The sequence below is a fragment of the Octopus bimaculoides genome, chromosome 27, assembly GCF_046866305.1.
Source record: "Octopus bimaculoides isolate indiv1 chromosome 27, ASM4686630v1, whole genome shotgun sequence".
NCBI classification, from domain to species: Eukaryota; Metazoa; Mollusca; class Cephalopoda; order Octopoda; family Octopodidae; genus Octopus; species Octopus bimaculoides.
Window position 1 is genome coordinate 6514136 of NC_142954.1, and position 21789 is coordinate 6535924.

At 38.8% G+C, this 21789-nt stretch overlaps 1 protein-coding gene across 2 annotated transcripts in view; it reads right to left on the reverse strand.

Moving 5' to 3' along the window:
- The window catches only part of LOC106877216 (cobalamin trafficking protein CblD), a 48897-nt gene extending 32583 nt beyond the window's left edge, over positions 1–16314 (reverse strand). The window contains exon 1 of one of the 2 annotated variants that reach the window (XM_014926072.3): positions 16137–16314. In XM_014926072.3, coding sequence (XP_014781558.1) covers positions 16137–16166 — 30 coding nt within the window. In that variant the 5' untranslated portion in view covers positions 16167–16314. Of the gene's footprint in view, positions 1–10868; positions 10961–16136 lie in introns of those variants that run through there. The other variant, XM_089343596.1, reaches the window with a different exon arrangement.
- Positions 16315–21789: the final 5475 nt, after the last annotated feature.

Consider the following 21789-nt stretch of genomic DNA (forward strand, 5'->3'; position numbering starts at 1 on the left):
GACCGCACCCATGCTGGGGCACCACTTTGAAGAATTTTAGCTGAATGTATTGACCCCGGTACTTTTTTTTTTTTTAATTCGTAATTTTGTTGCCCTTTCAAAGCCTAGCCAGGCTTGTGGGCCCAGTTTCCCGGTTTCTATGGCGTATGTGTTCCCCCCCAGCTGGATGGGACGCCAGTCCATCGCAGCGTTACTCAAGAAACGGGAAGAAAGAGTGAGAGAAAGTTGTGGTGGAAGAGTACAGCAGGGTTCACCACCACCCCCTGCCGGAACCTCGTGGAGCTTTAGGTGTTTTCGCTCAATAAACACTCACAACGCCCGGTCTGGGAATCAAAACATATGTATATATATATATATATATATATATGTGTGTGTGTGTGTGTATGATGGGCTTTCACAGTTTTCATTTACCAAATTCACTCACAAGGCATTGGTCAGCCCAATGTAAAAGTAAAAGACACCCAAGGTGCTGCACGGTTGGACTGAACCCAAATCCACTAAGTTGCAAAGCAAGCTTCTTAACCACACAGACACACCAATATGTTAACACTAATTGTTGTTAGTTTTATTCTTTTTAATACCAATGGTGTCTCTGAGGAATTTATTTGATACACAAATTCTATTTTTCTACATCAACCAATATGCAATCTTGTACATTGAATTCGTGAATCTTCCATCGCTACTTTGGTAGGTGCAGTGAAGGCTGTGCTTCATTGATGAGGTCACACTAAAACTGAAACATGCCATGAGTTGCCTCCCATACTTGCAGAAAGCATAAACACAATATTAATCAATAGTTTAACAAGGGGGTTTTTTTCCCCTCGTCATGTGATTATTTCTTGTTAGCGTTTTTTTATACAGCATGTTTTGTATATCATAACACAAATTTCATTACTGTTTATAATGCTCCATGTATTAAATATTTTAACACTATATTGGCAGTTATTTTTGTCGTTTTTCTTTGTTCATAATCATTACCATCGTGGAGGCGCAATAGCCCAGTGGTTAGGGCAGCGGACTCGTGGTCATAGGATCGTGGTTTCGATTCCCAGACCGGGCATTGTGAGTGTTTATTGAGCGAAAACACCTAAAGCTCCACGAGGCTCCGGCAGGGGATGGTGGCGAACCCTGCTGTACTCTTTCACCACAAGTTTCTCTCACTCTTACTTCCTGTTTCTGTTGTGCCTGTAATTCAAAGGGTCAGCCTTGTCACACTCTGTGTCACACTGAATATCCTCGAGAACTACGTTAAGGGTACACGTGTCTGTGGAGTGCTCAGCCACTTGCACGTTAATTTCATGAGCAGGCTGTTCCGTTGATCGGATCAACTGGAACCCTCGACGTCGTAAGCGACGGAGTGCCAACAACAACAACAACAATCATTACCATCAATTTAATGTCTGCTTTTCCATGCTTGCATGGGTCAGATGTAATTTACTGAGACAGGTTTTCTACAGCTGGATGCCTTTCCTGTGGCCAATCCTCATGTTTTCCAAACAAGGTAATATTTTCAAGGGACTCTGTTTGTATGACAATCTCACTCATTTATTGCAGATTATCACAAGATGTCAAAACAAGGAGACGCAAACACATATGCATACATATATACATATATGATGGGCTTCTTTCAGTTTCAGTCTGTCAAACAAATCCATTCACAATGCTTTGGTTGGTATAGGACTATAGTAGAAGATACTTGTCCAAAGTGCCACACAGTAAGACTTGAACCCAAGACCATGTGATCAGGAAGTAAGACGCTCAACCATACAGCTAAGCCTGCACTTTTTCAGTTTATGTCTATCACATCCACTCATCGGGCTAAGGTTCACCAAGGACTATCGTAGGAGATACTTGCCCAAGTTATTATGCAATCTGACATGGTTTTGGGAAGTAAGTTTCTCACCAAACACCAAAGTCAAAAGATTACAAATGCTCTTTGTAACAGTTCTGTTTTACCAGTATTGTTAAAATCTAATCTGGTTGTAGTTTGCTTTTTAAATCTAAAAGTGTAAAGAACTTTGAGACTAAAGATTAAGTCACATTCAAATTGTGTCATGTTATGTTCGTGTGTATGCACATATGTGTATGTGTGTGTATGTTTGTAAGTTTGTCTATGAGTGCTTGCATGTTTATAAATCATACAAAATGCACACACACACATACACACATATATACACATCCATATATATTTCTAATTCTGAAATATCATCGGACTACAGTTTACCAAGTTACAACAGGTATACAGTCCATTTTTTGTTCTATATTGCACTGTTATACCTTCCTAAACTTTTTATTCTTTACAAACAATACACAATGCTTCAAGCGAACTACAATACTCTCCTATATCCATATATATATATATATATATATATATATATATATATATATATATATACATATATTATGTAACATACATACATAAGCATGTATGTGTTTATATATATTATATTATATAACATACACACACATATTACATAACATGTATCTATATATATATGTAAACGTATACAAATGTAGGCATACACACACATACACACACACATATAGATAGATAGATAAGCTTACTTGGAAATGGATGCGTGGTGTTCAATCATATAATAATATAAATAAAATATATATATATGTACATATATATGCATATATGGGTAGAGGACATTACAAAATGTAAATAATATGAAATATGAAGACAAACTTGAGTATTTGAACAACAAGAGAAACAAATGGATTATATATATATATATATATATATATTATTTTGCTTAAAAGAGTTCCAACACTGTCTGTTTTTTATGTTTTATTTATATTCCTGCAGAACTAATGTGGGGTATAGAATATGGAATATACAATATATAATATGATATACAATATACAATATAAAATAAAATAAAATAAAAATGGATGGCACCATGAAAGAAAGTATTGAATGTAGATGAAATATTGAGTGTTCAATATAAAGGATCAAATATATATACATATATATGTGTGTGTGTGTGTGTGTGCGCGCGCAGGAGTGACTGTGTGGTAAGAAGCTTGCTTCCCAACCACATGGTTCCAGGTTCAGTCCCACTGCATGGCACCTTGGGCAAGTGTCTTTCTACCATAGCCTTGGGTTGACCAAAGCCATGTGAGTAGATTTGGTAGATGGAAACTGAAAGAAGCCTGTTGTGTATGGCCACCACAACTACCATACACATACCATTCAGACTTCTGACGCCACTACCATCAACACCTTTGACTTCGCCGCTTTCTCCTCCACCATCCATTACCACTGTCTTTCACATCCCTTACTCTCACCATCATGCTTGACCGCCTCAGCTACCACCACCACCACCACCATCTAAATCACCACCACTACCTCTATCACAACTACAGCTCATACTATAACTATCACCCAATACCATCTCAACTGTCAATCTTATTTCGTTATTGCCCACAAGGGGCTAAACATAGAGGGGACAAACAAGGAACAGACAAAGGGATTAAGTAGATTACATCGACTCCACTGCGTAACTGGTACTTAATTTATCGACCCCGAAAGGATGAAAGGCAAAGTTGACCTTGGCGGAATTTGAACTCAGAACGTAACGGCAGACAAAATACCGTTAAGCATTTTGCCCAGTGTGCTAATGTTTCCGCCAGCTCACCATTTCAACTGTCAATCTACTACCGCCCTCATCATCTCTATGCCTACTATTACTCTCACCCCAGCAAGAGGAGTAGAAGAAGTGTCATTGATTAGTGAGAGAGGGGGTCTAAGTGTGACACACTGACACACGGAAATTCGTTTTGGCATTTACTATTATAGATATATGTATGTATTTGTGCGTCTGTGTTTGTCCCCATCCCGCATCGCTTGACAACCGATGTTGGTGTGTTTACGTCCCTGTAACTTAGCAGTTCGGCAAAAGAGACCGATGGAATAAGTACTAGGCTTACAAAGAATAAGTCCTGGGGTCGATTTCTTCAACTAAAGGCAGTGCTCCGGCATGGCCACAGTCAAATGACTGAAACGAGTATAAGAATATATATCTATATCTTGCGTAACACACACACACACACACACACACACACACACACACACACACACATATATACAGTTTCCTCCGAATGGGACATTGTTGGTGCATAAATACTGACAACGGTAAGAAACCTACCTTTTGTCAGTTTGATACGGCATGACATGATCCGGTCAGATATACCACTTGGAAGCTCTGCAATGGAGGACACTAATGTATTCTTGAGAGCAAACCCAACACCAGATTCTCTACGCTGACCCTTAGGTAGGCCTTTCCAGAAGATAGTATATCCATAAGCAGATTCCATTACTTGACCCTCACCAGAGAGACGAGTTTCAGAGAGAGCAACTACATCAAGGGAATATTTCTTTAGCTCACATGCAATAAGTGCAGTACGCCTTTCTGGCCTCTTCGTGAAATTATCATCAAGAAGTGTGCGCACATTCCAACAGCCAAAATTCAAACAATGTTTATTTTTACTTTTTCTTGAGGACTGTTTGACCACAGTGGCAGGATGACGACCGGGTCCAGCCTGTGATACACTGGGACACCTGAATCCCAACTTGGACCATGCAACTTGGACCTGTTATGAAAGGCATTTTAAAATGTTAGAAAAATTCCACCAATAATGCCTTCATCATATTTTAAGAATTAAATGGAATTCTTTTACTCCAAACACAGATATCCTTGCATCTGCAGGCATCCCCTCAATTAAAGCCATGATTTTGAGGAACCAATTGAGATGGTGTGGCCATATTGTTCGAATGGCAGATGAACGCATGCCGAAACAGCTGTTTTATGGTGAGCTTGCAGAGGGGAAACGTTATCGGCATAAACCTAAAAAAAGGTTTAAGGATGGCATAAGGACTGCTATGAAGTCAATTGGAATGGCTCCAAAAGATATAGAAGTCCTCGCTTCAGATCGAGTTGGATGGCGAACAAGGGTGTGGAGTGGAGTGAAAGCATTTGAAGAGGCCAGGATGATGCAAGCAGGGCTCAAGAGACATTTAAGGAAAAAGGTGAAGACTGAGAAGGTGAATGACAAGGACCTTTTTGTGTGCACAGTCTGTGACAGACCATGTCTGTCCTTGGCTGGCCTCAAATCTCACCTGCGAACCCATGGAAAACAAACCTCACCCAGCTATTCTGATTATATGTCTGTGCACACGTTTGAATGTGGTGTGTGCCAGAGGGTTTGCAAATCCAATGGGGGTCTTAAAAGACATGTTAGGATCCACAATGAGCAGAACTTACTTGCAGGTATTGGTAGTGCAAATCAGAGGTGCAATCTGTGTGGGTGTTTTTTCAAAACACTGTCTGGTTTAAAAAGCCACATCAGACGCCATGAAAGGGCTAAGGTGTAGGTGCAGGAGGTGGTCAAACTCTGTTTAAGGAGTAGACAACCACCATATATATATATATATATATATATATATATATATATATATATATATATATATATTATATATCAGAAGGCATGGTATACATTCAATTCTGGGTTTCTAGGTGAATCTAATGAGTGCTACATACCCGTACACACAATTACACCCACACTCCATCTGCTTAGAAATGGTATATTTCTTTCACATAGTAATTTCACTTCTGTCAGCATTATCAAGATGAAAAAAAGACGAAACAAAACCCTGGCTATTTCCAAATGTTTCCAAATCTAAAAGTACATACACAATGAAACAAGATTAAGCGATACCTCTGCTGTGTTGGGTGTCCTATTACACAGAGAAATAGTCTCAATTTTTAGTCTGTTTTCACTTCATGCAAGTAAGGGTGGATTTAGCTTAGTAGGACATATTGTCACAACCACAACCACCAGGAGAAAATTATATAATTCACCCGTTTTATTTTTTTATTTTTAATATTTATGTTTTGTTTTTATATCTATTCTCAGAAGCTTTTACCATTCCACAGGAATTCTTTCTGCTAATAATTATGTACCAAGTTTTATTTGTTACATCTGAAAGTGTAGCTGCATGGTGAAGAAGAGTTTATTTTCCAATTAAAATGGTTTTGGTTTCGTGCTCAGCTTTCCATTGTGTGTTTTAGTCTTCTGCTCTAGCTTCAGGCTGATGAAAGCCTTGTGAGTGAATTTGGTAATTTAGTAGATGGACCTTTGGAAATGTGCTGTGCATGAGAAGACCCGGCAAGCCAAGTAAGATCGTTGCCAGTGCCCCTGGACTGGCTCTTGTGCGGGTGGCACATGAGATGCACCATTTTGAGCGTGGCCGTTACCAGTATCGCCTGACTGGCCTTCGTGCAGGTGACATGTAAAAGCACCTACTACACTCTCTGAGTGGTTGGCATTAGGAAGGGCATCCAGCTGCAGAAACTCTGCCAAATTTAGATTGGAGCCTGGTGTTGCCATCCGGTTTCACCAGTCCTCAGTCAAGTCGTCCAACCCATGCTAGCATGGAAAGCGGACGTTAAACGATGGAAACTGAAAGAAGCCCATCATATGATGTGTGTGTGTGTGTGTGTGTATGTATGTCATTATTCAGTTTTTATTTGAGATCTTTTGCCAATAGAGAAAGAACCAGTTTTTAACCTAGATTCCAAGGCTCCTTTCAGCAATATCAATAGGGTATTTGTGCAGTATTTGGAAAGACTTCCGCCTGACCCCCACCCCCATTTTCTCCCAAATTTGTTTATTTAAAAAATTTTTTTTTTTGTCAGAAACCCCCATTTTTGGATATGGAGGTTCCGGAAAATTGCCAAAAATCGGCATTGTTAAATTCCCCTCCCTTTTCACCCCCAAATTATTCAATTTTGATTTTTTTTTTCCCCAACACTAACCCTAAACCTCAAACCCTAACACCCTAACCATAACCAGAAACGTTTTGAAATTTTTGTCCGAATCATAATGTTTGTATTTTCCGGCATATTTACAAAAAAAAAAAAAGGTCTTAAAAAAAAATTTTACAAAAATTTTGAGAAATTTTTTTCAGAATCATAATCTCAGTATTTTTCAGCATATTTTGAAAAAAAAATATTCTGAAAAAAGTAAAAAATTAAGGAAATTAGGGGTGGGGTGGATGGGGTAATTTTAAAATGCCGATTTTTGCTAATTTTTTTGCAGCTTCGTATTCCCCCGTAGCCGAAAAGAGGGTGGGGTTGTGTCGAACAAAAAATTTTTTTAAGGGTGGATTTGATGGGGTGGGGGGGCGGAAGTCTTGCCCAGTATTTGGAACCTGTAGGCGGCGAGCTGGCAGAAACGTTAGCACGCCGGGCGAAATGCTCAGCGGTATTTCGTCTGTCGTTAGTTCTGAGTTCAAATTCCGCCGAGGTCGACTTTGCTTTCATCCTTTCGGGGGTCGATAAATTAAGTACTAGTTACGCACTGGGGTTGATATAATCGACTTAATCCCTTGTCTGTCCCCTCTATGTTTAGCCCCTTGTTGGCAATAAAGAAATAAGAAACGTTAGCACACGGGGCGAAATGCTTAGCGATATTTCGTCTGCCGTTACGTTCTAAGTTCAAATTCCGCCGAGGTCAACTTTGCCTTTCATCCTTTCGGGATCGATAAATTAAGTACCAGTTACGCACTGGAGTCGATGTAATCGACTTAATCTTTTTGTCTGTCCTTGTTTGTCCCCTCTGTGTTTAGCCCCTTGCGGGCAATAAAGAAATAAGAAACGTTAGCACATCGAGTGAAATGCTTAGAGGTATTTCATCTCTATATCTACTATTACTCTCACCCCAGCAAGAGAAGTAGAAGTGTCATTGATTAGTGAGAGAGGAGGGTCGAAATGTGACACACTGACACACCGAAATTCATTTTGGCATTTACCACTATAGATATATGTATGTATTTGTGCGTTCTGAGTTCAAATTCCGCCGAGGTCAACTTTGCCTTTCGTACTTTCGAGATCAATAAATTAAGTACCAGTTGCATACTGGAGTCGATCTAATCGACTGCCCCACTCCCCAAAAATTTCAGCCCTTATGCCTAGAATAGAAAAAAAAAAAGATGTATTTGGAGCATGTTATAGCTTTGTTAAGCTGAACGCAAACAAACTCATGGAGACGAGAATACATTTCTCAAGGGTTTATTACTTTACTTACATCAGGGCTTAAGTCGTCAGCTATTTCTGTTTAGTTCATTCAGATTCGTTACACGCTTTCTATTGACATTTTTTTGCTTTGGTTCCCCTTTCGGAAGTCCTTTTGTTTTCCTGCTGACCTTGCTCGCCTGCAGCGAAGTTTCTGTCTACAGTTTGGTCTGTCACGAATCCTGTCCTACAATCTGTGTCGATTTGTTTTGTTTTGTTTTATGTATTCTCACGTGTATAAGTTGCATGTTTAGACATACACACATATATATTTAAATGCTAAACTTCTGAATTGTTCAACAAATCTTTCTGCTTTTTTTGATGGCTTGAATCTGTAGTCTTCAAATGTATTGTTGTTGTTGGCACTCCGTCGCTTACGACGACGAGGGTTCCAGTTGATCCGATCAACGGAACAGCCTGCTCGTGAAATTAACGTGCAAGTGGCTGAGCACTCCACGGACACGTGTACCCTTAACGTAGTTCTCGGGGATATTCAGCGTGACACATTGTGTGACAAGGCTGACCCTTTGAATTACAGGCACAACAGAAACAGGAAGAAAGAGTGAGAGAAAGTTGTGGTGGAAGAGTACAGCAGGGTTCGCCACCATCCCCTGCCGGAGTCTCGTGGAGCTTTAGGTGTTTTCGCTCAATAAACACTCACAACGCTCGGTCTGGGAATCGAAACCGCGAGTCCGCTGCCCTTTCCACTGGGTTAAATGTATGTATGTATGTATGTCATTATCATCATCATTGCCGTCATTGTGGCCATCGTCAATATCAATTAGTCTCCATTTTCCACGGTGACATGTGTTAGATGGTTGGACAAGATCCAGCGAGCTCTGGGGCTATGTTGAGCTCCAGTGTCAGTTACAGCTGGATGCCCTTCCTAATAAAAACCACTTTATGGAATGTACTAGGTGCTTTTTTTCATGCTACCAGTACTAATGAGGTTATCAAGTATATAGATATACCATATTTTAACGTGTATAAGGAACCCCCTAGTTTTGGGGGCTTAAAATTTGGAAAAAAGGTTTTGTAAAGGATTATAATATTATCCATGTATAAGGAACTCCCGTATTTTTTAACCTAATTTTTGACATTAAAATACGGTATATATAAATATGTAGATAGTTAAGCATTGTAAGCTGTGCATAGCCAAATGGACAAGGATATCAAACGACTCCTTTGATCGAGGGAACATCCTTATGTCTAGGACAAAGGTCTTTCAACCCTGCTTGCACTTCAGGAAATTCCAGCTGGGAACCACAGGCTAACGGAGTCAATTATGGATAGCAGTCAAAGGGAGACAATCCCTTGGGTTAACAGAGTAATGAAGTCTTTTCCTCCTCTATTTTCTAGAGAGGCCACTTGCTAGAGAAACCATAATCCAACAGATTTAGGGTCTGAACAAATGTAAAGCTAAGCGCTTTATGGACGTGAAACCCAGATAACTCCTAGACCGGCCATATTTATCTTTATCTATATATATGACGAGTTTCTCTCAGTTTCCTTTTACCAAATCTTCTCATAAGGCTTTGGTTGACCTCAGGCTCTGGTTTGAAGACACTTGCCCAAGTTGACATAAAGTGGGACTGAACCTACAACCATGCAGTTGGAAAGGAAACTTCTGATAAAATTTTGAAAAGAAATTCTTTTTTAATTTTTCCTTCATTATTATAATTAATAAAAATACATATACGTATATATAAATAGATGGATAGATAGACAGATAGATAGATAGATAGATAGATAGATAGATAGATAGATAGATAGATAGATAGATAGATAGATAGATAGATGAGAGAGAGACAGACAGATAGAGAGAGAGAGAGATGGATAGATGGATAGATAGATAAAAAAAAATGATGCTGGGGTGATGGTGGTAATTATGATGACAACAACAACTTGTGTTCTACCAGAAATTAAGACAGCTGACAGAATCACCAGCACACTAGGTGAATTGCTTTGCAGCATTTTGCCTATCTTCATAGGACTTATTCTTTGTAAGCCTAGTACTTATTCTATTTGTGTCTTTTGCCGAACCGCTAAGTTACGGGGACGTAAACACACGAGCATCGGTTGTCAAGCGACGGTGGGGGGGGGGGCAAACACTGATACACACACACACACACATATATATATATATATATCTTTTACTTGTTTCAGTCATTTGACTGTGGCCATGCTGGAGCACCGCCTTTAGTCGAGCAAATCGACCCCAGGACTTATTCTTTGTAAGTCTAGTACTAATTCTATCGGTCACTTTTGCCGAACCACATACATACATATATACGATGGGCTTCTTTCAGTTTCCGTCTACCAAATCCACTCACAAGGCTTTGGTCGGCCCAAGGCTATAGTAGAAGACACTTGCCCAAGTTGCCACGCAGTGAGACTGAACCCGGAACCGTGTGGTTGGTTAGCAAGCTACTTACCACACAGCCACTCGTGCGTCTGTATACATATCGTCTATCTTTTACTTGTTTCGGTTATTTGACTGCAGCCATTCTGGGGCACAGCATTAATATATATATATATATATATATTATTTGTATAAGGGCATTAGTATACAATAATGCCTCACGCTATGAGGAACTCTAAGGTCAGACTACCATAAAAAAAAACACGTTTTTACCGAACGCGAGGAAATGCAACTCTCAAAGCCAGCCCCTTAAAAACAGACTAAATTATAGATCATGATTTCGTAGTTATTGTAGTATTATACAACCTCTACTCGTCAGTATAACATGGTCAAGATAAATAGAAATAAACAGAGAATCAACATACCAAATGAACTCCGTGTATCCAATATTGTACATAGAAGACTGTTCATCGCTATTTGCCTATGTAAGTGGCGGGAATTTCGAATTGCATCTCGGTACATGTTTTTTTTCTCAGAATAAATTCAGCACTGAATATATTCTGGTTATAGATTTAAATTCAATAATAGGATGAATTCTTTTACATATATATATATATGCAATTGGCTTCTTTCAGTTCCCATCCACCAAATCCACTCACAAGGCTTTGGTTGGTCTGTGGCTGTAGTAGAAGACACATGCCCAAAATGCCACGTAGTGGAACTGAACCCAAAACCATGTGGTTGGGAAGCAAGCTTCTTACCGCACATATTTACCTGTGTCTATGAGTACAGTTTGAAATCGATATTGTACCAGAAATTTCGTGATATTTTTATGCTTTTTTACTTTAATTCAAGATGTAAAGCGCTGAACAAAAAAGAAGCAGACAGATCAACCCCAAAAGGATTTTTAATAAAAAAAAATGACCCCAACAGGATTCAGACTCAGAATGCAAAGATCCAGAACCAATATTGCATAAACGCTTATTCTCTGCTCTAATCATGCTACCATCTGTCTTAAGCTCTAGGATTCATAGGGCAAGTTACCTGGTTCTATAGTGAATAAGTGGCCCGGATCACAACATTAGCCCTTAACGAAATGCTGGTCTGTCACAAAATTATTCATTTGCAACTGGGTGATCTGCAGCAATGTGAAATGAAGTGTTTTGCTCAAGAACGCAATGCACTACTTGGCCCTGGAATGGAAACTATGGTTGTTTGTTCATTAGTACAATACCCTAACCATTAGGCCATGTGTCTTTAGTTTTTTTAACCTTGACTTCCATGTCTCGGCTGATAGATCCAAACCTATATAACTTTATCTTAATGTTATCTTGAAAGTTGCAGTCACAACAAACATTATATATAAAGCATAGATATTAACAATCAGGTTGGCAACAAGGCCACGAGGGGGAAGAGAGTAAATGTGGTTGTTCAACATGCTAGAAAGAGCAGCAACGTCTCTTTCAAACTAATCTATTAAAATAAAGGTATTCGTTATTAGGATATGAACAAGCCAGTGGGGTGGGAGGAGGATTTATCATAACTTGCTTTTTATGTATTTTCTATTTCAAGTATATTATTGTTGTTGATCTCACATAATTTGTTATGCTAGGCGATTTGCTCGACTAAAGGCGGTGCTCCAGCATGGCCGCAATCAATTGACTAAAACAAGTAAAAGAGAGTAAAGAGTATATTTATTGCTAAAATACCAACAAAGTTGGGGAAGGGAAGAGACTAAATGTGGTCGCTTGACATGCTAGAAATAGCAGCCCAACCCCTCAAACCAATCTACTTTTTAGAAGAAGGGGTGACACATCGAATAATGTAGTCTATAGTATAGAATACCCGATAAAAGAAAACGGGATGATTCATAGCTGGAATGCTTTTCATAATAGGTCGTCTTTCTGCATTTAAACAATAACATCTTTGACATGTTGAGTGTGAATGTAATGGCGAGTATTGGACACACATCATCTGCAAGTCTTTAGTCACGCCATAAAATTTAGGTTAACGAGTAGGGTTTTTCAATGAGTTGAATTCAATGAACCAGTTTGATTTTTATGACATTCAATCAATTCAATGGAATTCATTCACCTATCCCTCCTGAAAACACCGTAAAATGTAAACAAGTTATGCGACTAAACACAGATTTATTTACAAAGATAACCTGTTACGTACGGTTCGTTAGATACAGAGTTTGCTCGGGAAAAAACTGTATAGATGTATGTATTTACAGAATGACATTAAAAAATCCTAAGATATATTTTTCTGTTGTACAATACGGTTTGCAATTCGCCGTTTTGGGTTCAGTCCCACTGTCTGACACCTTGGGAAAATGTCTTCTTTTTTTTTTTTAATTTTTTTTTTTTTACTCTAGCTACGAGCCCACCGAAGCCTCATGAGTGGATTTGGTAGACGGAAACTGTGTAGAAGCCCGTTGTATATGTGAGTGTATATATATGTGGGGGTGGAGGAACGTGGCTTAGTGGTTAGGGTGTCAGCACCATGGTCGTAAGATTGTGGTTTCGATTCCTGGACCGGGCGACTCGTTGTGTTCTTGAGCAAAACATTTCATTTCACGTAGCTCCAGTCCACTCAGCTGGCAAAAATGAGTAACGCTGCGATGGACTGGCGTCCCATCCAGCGGGGGAATACATACGCCATAGAAACCGGGAAACCGGGCCCATGAGCCTGGCTAGGCTTTAAAAGGGCGCATTTATATATATATATATATATATATATATATATATATATATATATATATATATATATACACACACATGTATGTATACACACACACACAAACATGTATGTGCGTGTGTGTTTTGTATCTGCTCCCACTCCCTGTTTGACAACCTGTGTTGGTTTTTTTACGTCCCCATAACTTGGCGGTTTGGCAAAACAGACTGATAGAATAAGTGCCAGACTTGAAAAAATAATAATAAATAATAAGTACTGGGTTTGATTTGTCTAAGCTCTTCCAGACCTGCAGCGTCCCAAAATGGCCGCAGTCCAATGAGTGAAGTAACAGATAAAAGATTAAAATATATTCTGTAGTATAGCTGGACATTAACAATTAATAGATTTATTCTATAGTCGTACAATATATATCATCATCATCACCATCGTCATCGTCATCACCACAATTTCATGTCTGTCTTCCATGCAGGCATCGATAATATAAGTTTAACAGGAACTGACACATCGTGGAAACATTTGATAATCCAGAAACATTTAAAATTCAATTAACTAACATGAATGATTTATACAGGGTGTTGACAGTTTGCATAAAAGGCAAAAAAAAAAACAATATCCCTTCCAAAAATAAGTTTTCTAGAAAATAATAAAATATCGACTTGATTATTTCTTATATTTAATTGTTTATGTTACTATTTTATTTACTCCATGTACCCAGACCTTGTGGACATCCGCGATGTAAATCACCAAATTGTATGTACGCATTGGTAAATTAAAAATTATTTAGTTTTTTTTTTTCACTATTGCAAAATAATAATAATTACTGAATTTGTTTTTTAAGCTTAAAAAGGCTTTTATTTTACCATGTTTTATTGTAAACCGCATTCATAAATAAAGCGTCAACGATGTACAGTAAACACCGCCAAATTATATTCGCAAAAAATAAGTTTTTATTAACCATGTATTATTGAAAATACATTCATAAATAAAGTACAGAACTGGGAATGGTTATTATTGATTTAGTCTAGAGGTAAGTAAATTGGGCCTAGCCTAGCCTAGCCTAGCGACAAGTTATTTTGACTTAAGTCGTTTTTCGACTGAAGTCGTGTCTCCTAGAACCATTTAACGACGTAGGGTGAGGTATGCCTGTACTGAGGTTGATTTATTCTTCGAGGCCAAACATAGACGCAATGTAAAGACTGAAACAAAGTGAAAAGACAAAAACTTATAAAAACATGATGCAAGGGAAGTAACTCGATCGAATAGTTTGAACCTGTCAGTATAAGTTACTTCCCTGTAAATACGTACGTCTTTTAGACGTGCATTGTATATAATTACCATAGACGGATACACACACACAAACCACAAGTGTCGCAAATAGGTAAAACTAAAGTGTTTGACACGAACAAAAGAAAAAAAAGAATAGTGCAATAGATGCACAACAACATGTAATAAACGAATATGAAAAAAAATGCGTGCTGGCGAATGGGAGGGGGCAGGGAAGAGGACTCGGAAAATTCACATCGGGAATGTTCCGAGTCCTCTCACCACTTCACCACTTCCCCGTCCGTCGACGAAATTTTTTTTTTTTCCATATTCGTTTACTACATGTTGTTTAACACCTATTACACTATCTCCCCCCCCCCCCCCATTTTTGTGACCGGGTGTCGAAGTTGTGGAGGAGGTTACTGGATCGTGTGAATTATCCGAGTCCGCACACCACCCACCCCCCGTCACTAAAATAGAAAAAAAAAAATAGTGTACCAGGTATAAAATAATAGGTGGGAAGTGGAGAGAGGACTCGGAACATTCTCGACTTAAATTTTCCAAGTCCTCTCCCCCGCCCTCCATTCGCCAACGCGTGTGTTTGTGTGTGTGTTTTTCTGTTTGTGTGCGCGTGTATGTGTTTGTGTGTGTGTGTGTGTGTGTGTGTGTGTGAGTGTGCACGTCTGTCAGTCTGTTTGTGGGTGTCTGGGTATGTGAGTATGTGTTCTCCGCATCTTCCATACGGTCCACACGGTAATTCCACTCCCTAATTTTACAACAGCCCTCTCACACCTGAGCAGTATTTCGTCTGTCGCTATATTCTGAGTTCAAATTCCAGCAAGGTCGACTTTCCCTTTCATCCTTTCGGGGTCGATAAATTAAGTACCAGTGAAACACTGGGGGTCGATGTAATCGACTTAATCCCTTCCCACAAATTTCAGGCCTTGTGCTTCTCCCCACCCCTACACACACTTTTGGCCTTACTTCTGATAAGTTTGATCCTTATCTAAATATACAATAAATAAATATATAAATAAATGGTTTTGTCTTTTGAAAGGGGCCATAAAAAGATTTAAAACTAACAAGGGAGAGGAGAGAAAACGGCACTATCATGCTATTAGCTGTCAAAAGTGAAAGTGCTCACTGCTAGTGAAGTATCTGTCTGTCTGTCTGCCTGTTGCTGGTCTGTCGATTCTTTGGCTACTGACAGCTAATACCATGACTGGCCAGAGCGAGCTATATGTCTGTCTGTCTCTCTCTCTCTCTATCTATCTATTACTCGAAAGTTCGCGCGTCCGCGCTAGCTAGTCGTGAGTGGTCGATCCTATTATTTTAAAACTTCAAACTTCATTTGTTTTCTATTTTGATAAATTCTCTCTGTTGAAAATTATATTTTTATATTTTAAATAATTTGCAATTTCAGGAAATATGTTTTTATATTAAATTTGTGTTTTCTACTCACGACTAGCTAGCGCGGACGCGCGAACTTTCGAGTAATAGATAGATAGATAGATAGATAGATAGAGAGAGAGAGACAGACAGACATATAGCTCGCTCCGGCCAGTCATGGTATTAGCTGTCAGTAGCCAAAGAATCGACAGGCCAGCAACAGGCAGACAGACAGATACTTCACTAGCAGTGAGCACTTTCACTTCTGACAGCTAATAGCATGATAGTGCCGAGAAAACATCATATATAAACACATAGACCATCACAAACATTCAACTCACCTCAGATTCAATTACCTCAGTGGTGGCCATATTCAGACTGCAAGCAGCAGTTTTTTTTTCTTCACCTGTTTTGCTCAAATAACTTTAATTATTATCAAGTTTATGCCCTCATTATCCTTCTATATTTTTTGTAATTCATCTCTGTTCCACTTAGGTAAACCTAAACTCCACTTAATGTAGGTCATAATTAAATTGTTATTATAGATAACCAGTTATAGATGCCTTAAAGGTGGGGGTGAGGGAACAGGGTACTAAGTGTGTGTGTGTGCGTGTATGTGAGCATGCACCTGTGAATATAGGTATATATAGATACTATGATACAAATATTCAAATATTTGTGTACGTATACATACATTTGTGTCTGTCTGTGTGTATAGGGTGGCCCAAAGGTAGGTTTACAGTTATCACGTAGGCACTTTAAATTTCTTTTTAAAACATTTTTTTACATTTAAATTTCCATCTTACAATTAACTAAATTAGCATAGAATAAATGGTTTCATATTCTTTTATAATTAAGATCTAAACTGTTAATATATGAATGCTAAAGAGATTGTCGAATAACTGTAAACCGATTTTTGGGCCACCCTGTTTACACACACACATACACACACAAGTCAAATGTTAATAGACGACCTTATAATCATTAAAATTTATTTAAATCTGAAATTATACATTCAAATTATTTATTGATTGTTATAATGTGAATATCTAATATTTAGTAGACATCCTCTTTACATTTTTCAACACAAAGATCCTATTAGGCATGCTACTGATCAGATGACATATATTCTCATTGTGTTTAACGTTTTTTATGATGTCCCGTACCATATGCATGTATGTATACATATAGATGTAGGTATGTACATATATGTATGGATATGTGTATATATTTATATATTATTTATGTTATTATATGATCGAACGCCACGCACTGTCTCCAAGTATATATATATATATATATATATATATATATATATATATATATATATATATATACATGTATATATATATATATATATATATATATATATATATATATATATGTATATATATACATGTATATATATATATATATGTATGTATATATATATATGTATGTATATATATATATATATATATGTATGTATATATACAACCTGTTGAAAGCCACCGACCAAATTTGTGGGTGGTGTAAGGTCCCCTCCCAACCCAGAGTAACGTGGTGGTGGAACAAGGAGGTAGACAGGGCTATTAGACAAAAGAAACAGGCTTGGAAGGACTGGAAGAACGGTGGTAGCAGGGAATTGTACCAATGTGCCAGAAGGGAGGCTAGGCGACAGGTTTATTTAGCCAGAGGGGAAGCAGATAAGGAAAGATTTGCCAATGTTCTGCGCCGTGAGGACCAAAGACTCGAGGTATTTCGTGTTGCAAGACAGTGTAGGAGAGAGAATAGTGATGTTGTAGGAGAGAAATGTGTTCGCATGGATGATGGTACGCTTGCATTAAATGAGGATGCAAAGAAAGAGGTCTGGAGATGCCACTACGATAGATTGCTTAATAAAGAGAATGAATGGGAGAAAGAGAGCCTGCCTTATGTCGACCCAATAGAGGGACCAGCTATCCGAGTTGATAGTACCAGGGTAGATAAAGCAATTAAGAGTATGAAGACCGGGAAAGCCCCCGGCCCATCAGGAATCACTGCAGAGATGCTCAAAATATCTGGCAGTGTTGGCTATAGCCTAGTCACCCGTATTACGAACCAGGTGATACACGAAGGAGTCATACCCTATGACTGGTGTAGCAGCATCATAGTCAACTGCTACAAAGGTAAAGGGGACGCTTTAGATACAAATAATTACAGAGGCATCAAGCTGTTAGATCAGGTTATGAAAGTTACAGAGAGGGTCATAGCCCAACTAATTAGGGAGCGAATCAATTTAGATGAGATGCAGTTTGGGTTCGTGCCAGGTAAAAGCACTACTGATGCCTTATTTCTAGTGAGACAGTTGCAGGAGAAATACCTAGCTAAGGATAAACCTCTGTACCTGGCTTTCGTTGACATGGAGAAAGCCTTTGACAGGGTCCCCCGATCCCTTATCTGGTGGTCAATGAGGAAACTTGGGATAGAAGAATGGTTAGTGAGAGCTGTGCGAGCCATGTACAGAGATGCTGCCAGTAAGGTGAGGGTTGGAAATGAGTACAGCAATGAATTCCGGGTAGAGGTAGGGGTCCACCAAGGTTCCGTCCTCAGCCCCCTATTATTTACCATAGTCCTCCAGGCAATCACAGAGGAGTTCAAGACAGGTTGCCCCTGGGAGCTCCTCTATGCTGATGACCTTGCCCTAATTGCGGAGTCACTATCAGAACTAGAGGAGAAGTTTCAGGTGTGGAAGCAAGGTCTAGAATTGAAGGGCCTTAGAGTCAACCTAGCTAAAACCAAAATCCTAATAAGTAGGAAGGTAGATAAAACACAAACCCCTTCAGGTAGATGGCCCTGCTCAGTATGTAGAAAAGGAGTAGGTAGTAACTCTATAAGATGTACCCGGTGCAAGCTATGGACACATAAGAGGTGCAGCAACATCAAAGGCAGGTTAACTAGCAAGTTAGTTTTTGTCTGTGGCAGATGTTCAGGTGCAATAAAGACTGCAAACAAACAGGAAACAACTTCTATCTCATTCCAGGGTGAAAAACTAGAGGTAGTCGATAGCTTCCGCTATCTGGGCGACCAAGTTAGTAGTGGGGGTGGGTGCGCTGAAAGTGTAGCTGCTAGAATAAGAATAGCCTGGGCAAAGTTTAGAGAGCTCTTACCCCTGCTGGCGACAAAGGGACTCTCACTCAGAGTAAAAGGCAGACTGTATGACGCATGCGTACGAACAACCATGCTACATGGCAGTGAAACATGGGCTGTAACTGCTGAGGACATACGTAAGCTCGCAAGGAATGAAGCCAGTATGCTCCATTGGATGTGTAATGTCAATGTGAATACCCGTCAGAGTGTAAGTATCTTGAGAGAAAAGCTGAACATTAGAAGCATCAGTTGTGGCGTGCAAGAGAGACGATTGCGCTGGTATGGACATGTGGTGAGAATGGAGGAGGATAGCTGCGTGAAAAAGTGCCACACCCTAACAGTTGAGGGAACCCGTGGAAGAGGTAGGCCCAGGAAGACCTGGGCTGAGGTGGTGAGGCAAGACCTTCGTACATTGGGCCTCACCGAGGCGATGACTACGGACCGAGACCTTTGGAAATGGGCTGTGCGTGAGAAGACCCGGCAAGCCAAGTAAGATCGTTGCCAGTGCCCCTGGACTGGTTCTTGTGCGGGTGGCACATGAGATGCACCATTTTGAGCGTGGCCGTTGCCAGTACCGCCTGACTGGCTCCTGTAGGATTTTCGAGCGAGATCGTTGCCAGTGCCCCTGGACTGGCTTGTGCGGGTGGCACATAAAAGACACCATTTCGAGCGTGGCCGTTTTCGTGCGGGTGACACGTAAAAGCACCCACTACACTCTCTGAGTGGTTGGCGTTAGGAAGGGCATCCAGCTGTAGAAACTCTGCCAAATCGGACTGGAGCCTGGTGTTGCCATCCGGTTTCACCAGTCCTCAGTCAAATCGTCCAACCCATGCTAGCATGGAAAGCGGACGTTAAACGATGATGAATGATGATGAATATATATATGTATGTATATATATATATGTATGTATATATATATATATATATGTATGTATATATATATATGTATGTATGTATATATATGTATGTATGTATATATATGTATGTATGTATATATATGTATGTATGTATATATATGTATGTATGTATATATATGTATGTATGTATATATATGTATGTATGTATATATATATATATATATATATATATATATATATATATGTATATACACATACACACACATATATATATGCACTTATACATACATATATATATGTATACACACCCATACACACACATATATATATATACATATATAGGTATACACACCCATACATATACATATATATACATAGACACGCATGCATATATATATATATATATATATATATATATTCACACACATGTATAGATATATATATATATATATATACACACACTCACAAATACCTATCTACACATACATACATATGTACATATTCATAAATTCATACACACACACATACACATGCATGCACATACATAACTGTACACAAGTGCACAGATATATTATACCTTCGCATAAGTACATATATTTTGTGTATAATCACACACTTATACATGATTTATGGCTGACAAATTGGTTTATAAGAATATGTCAAATTATAGTTATTCATGTAAAGTAATAAAGGCAACGATATTGTGTATTGTGAGCTGTATGGTTGAAGCCATTTAATTGTGAATAAACATAAAGGAGGAAGGGAGTCATATTAGTGGAAATAATGGCTCAAAAGGGTTCAGAAAAAGACATCAAATAAATGGACACTTATTAATTTCAATTTGATATATAGGTTAATGATTCATCATCATCATTATCTTACCTTTCAATATCTATAGCTTTCAATAGATTCTGAGCATTTATAAGACTTCGTTGGTGATTAGATTGTATTGCTGAATCATTATGTTTAATTATGAAGCAAATAATTGAGTTCTACTTTCACTTTCGTCGTTGTTTTGGTTTCAGTGTGAGTTCTGCTTAACCGTTAGCGGTATGTCGTTCAAGAAAAGCTTTGAAGTTGTTCAAAAGAACGAGGAGAAATGGAGGAGAAATTTGGTGCAGTTCCAGTCCCATTCATCTAGAGGTCATACGCCTGTAGAAGAAGCCTCACTGGACAGCAGAAGCTGATTGCCATTCAAGGAACAGATTGTTGGTTGGTACCAGTTTCTTGGGGAAATGAATTTAAGGCAGAAAGGAGAGAATGGTGGAATTATCAAAGGAGATGGCACTACTGTGGAGAGATAAACTGAATTTTCCAATAATTTCCAAGCAAGCAATATGGTCCAAGCTCAAAAATGTGCTTCATTTGTATGATAAATGTGCCAAGAAAGGAAAATTTGAATCATTAGAGCTGTTCGATATCACCAATGTCCATGGTGAATGGCTCAATGCTGATGACAAAAGACTGTACTCCATCCAAATCCAAAGCAAGGGCAAAGTGGGCTATTTGAAGGCAAAGTGGGCTATTTGACAGGCAAAGTGGGCTATTTGACAGGCAAAGTGGGCTATTTGATAGGCAAAGCTGCAAGCAAGCACACTATCCATTCTTCCAAGAGAAGAAGATGCTCTGATGCTGAAGTCTTCAGTTCTTTATCAAACCCAACAGCCCTGGATACTGACACCCAATAAATTGCGGTTCTTTCAAACCCTTTTGAACAAACAGTCTTTGCAACTGAATGACAACGCCATTTCTTTTCCCAGTGTTCACACTCATCTCAGTAACAATCATCTTTACACAGTTCCATAAATAGCATTCATCTAAAACAACTGTTATTCCTTTCACAAGGGGGAGGAGGAGGAGAAGAGAAACAAGAAAGAAAGAAAAGAAAAAAGGGAGGAGAAGAAAAAAAAAAGCAAAAAGAAACAAGAGGATTAAGGGAATGACGATGATAATGATGATGAACAGGAAGAAAGGGCAGAGGGGGAGGAGAAGAAATATTCAAAGAAAATAAGCAGAAAATGGTCAGAAG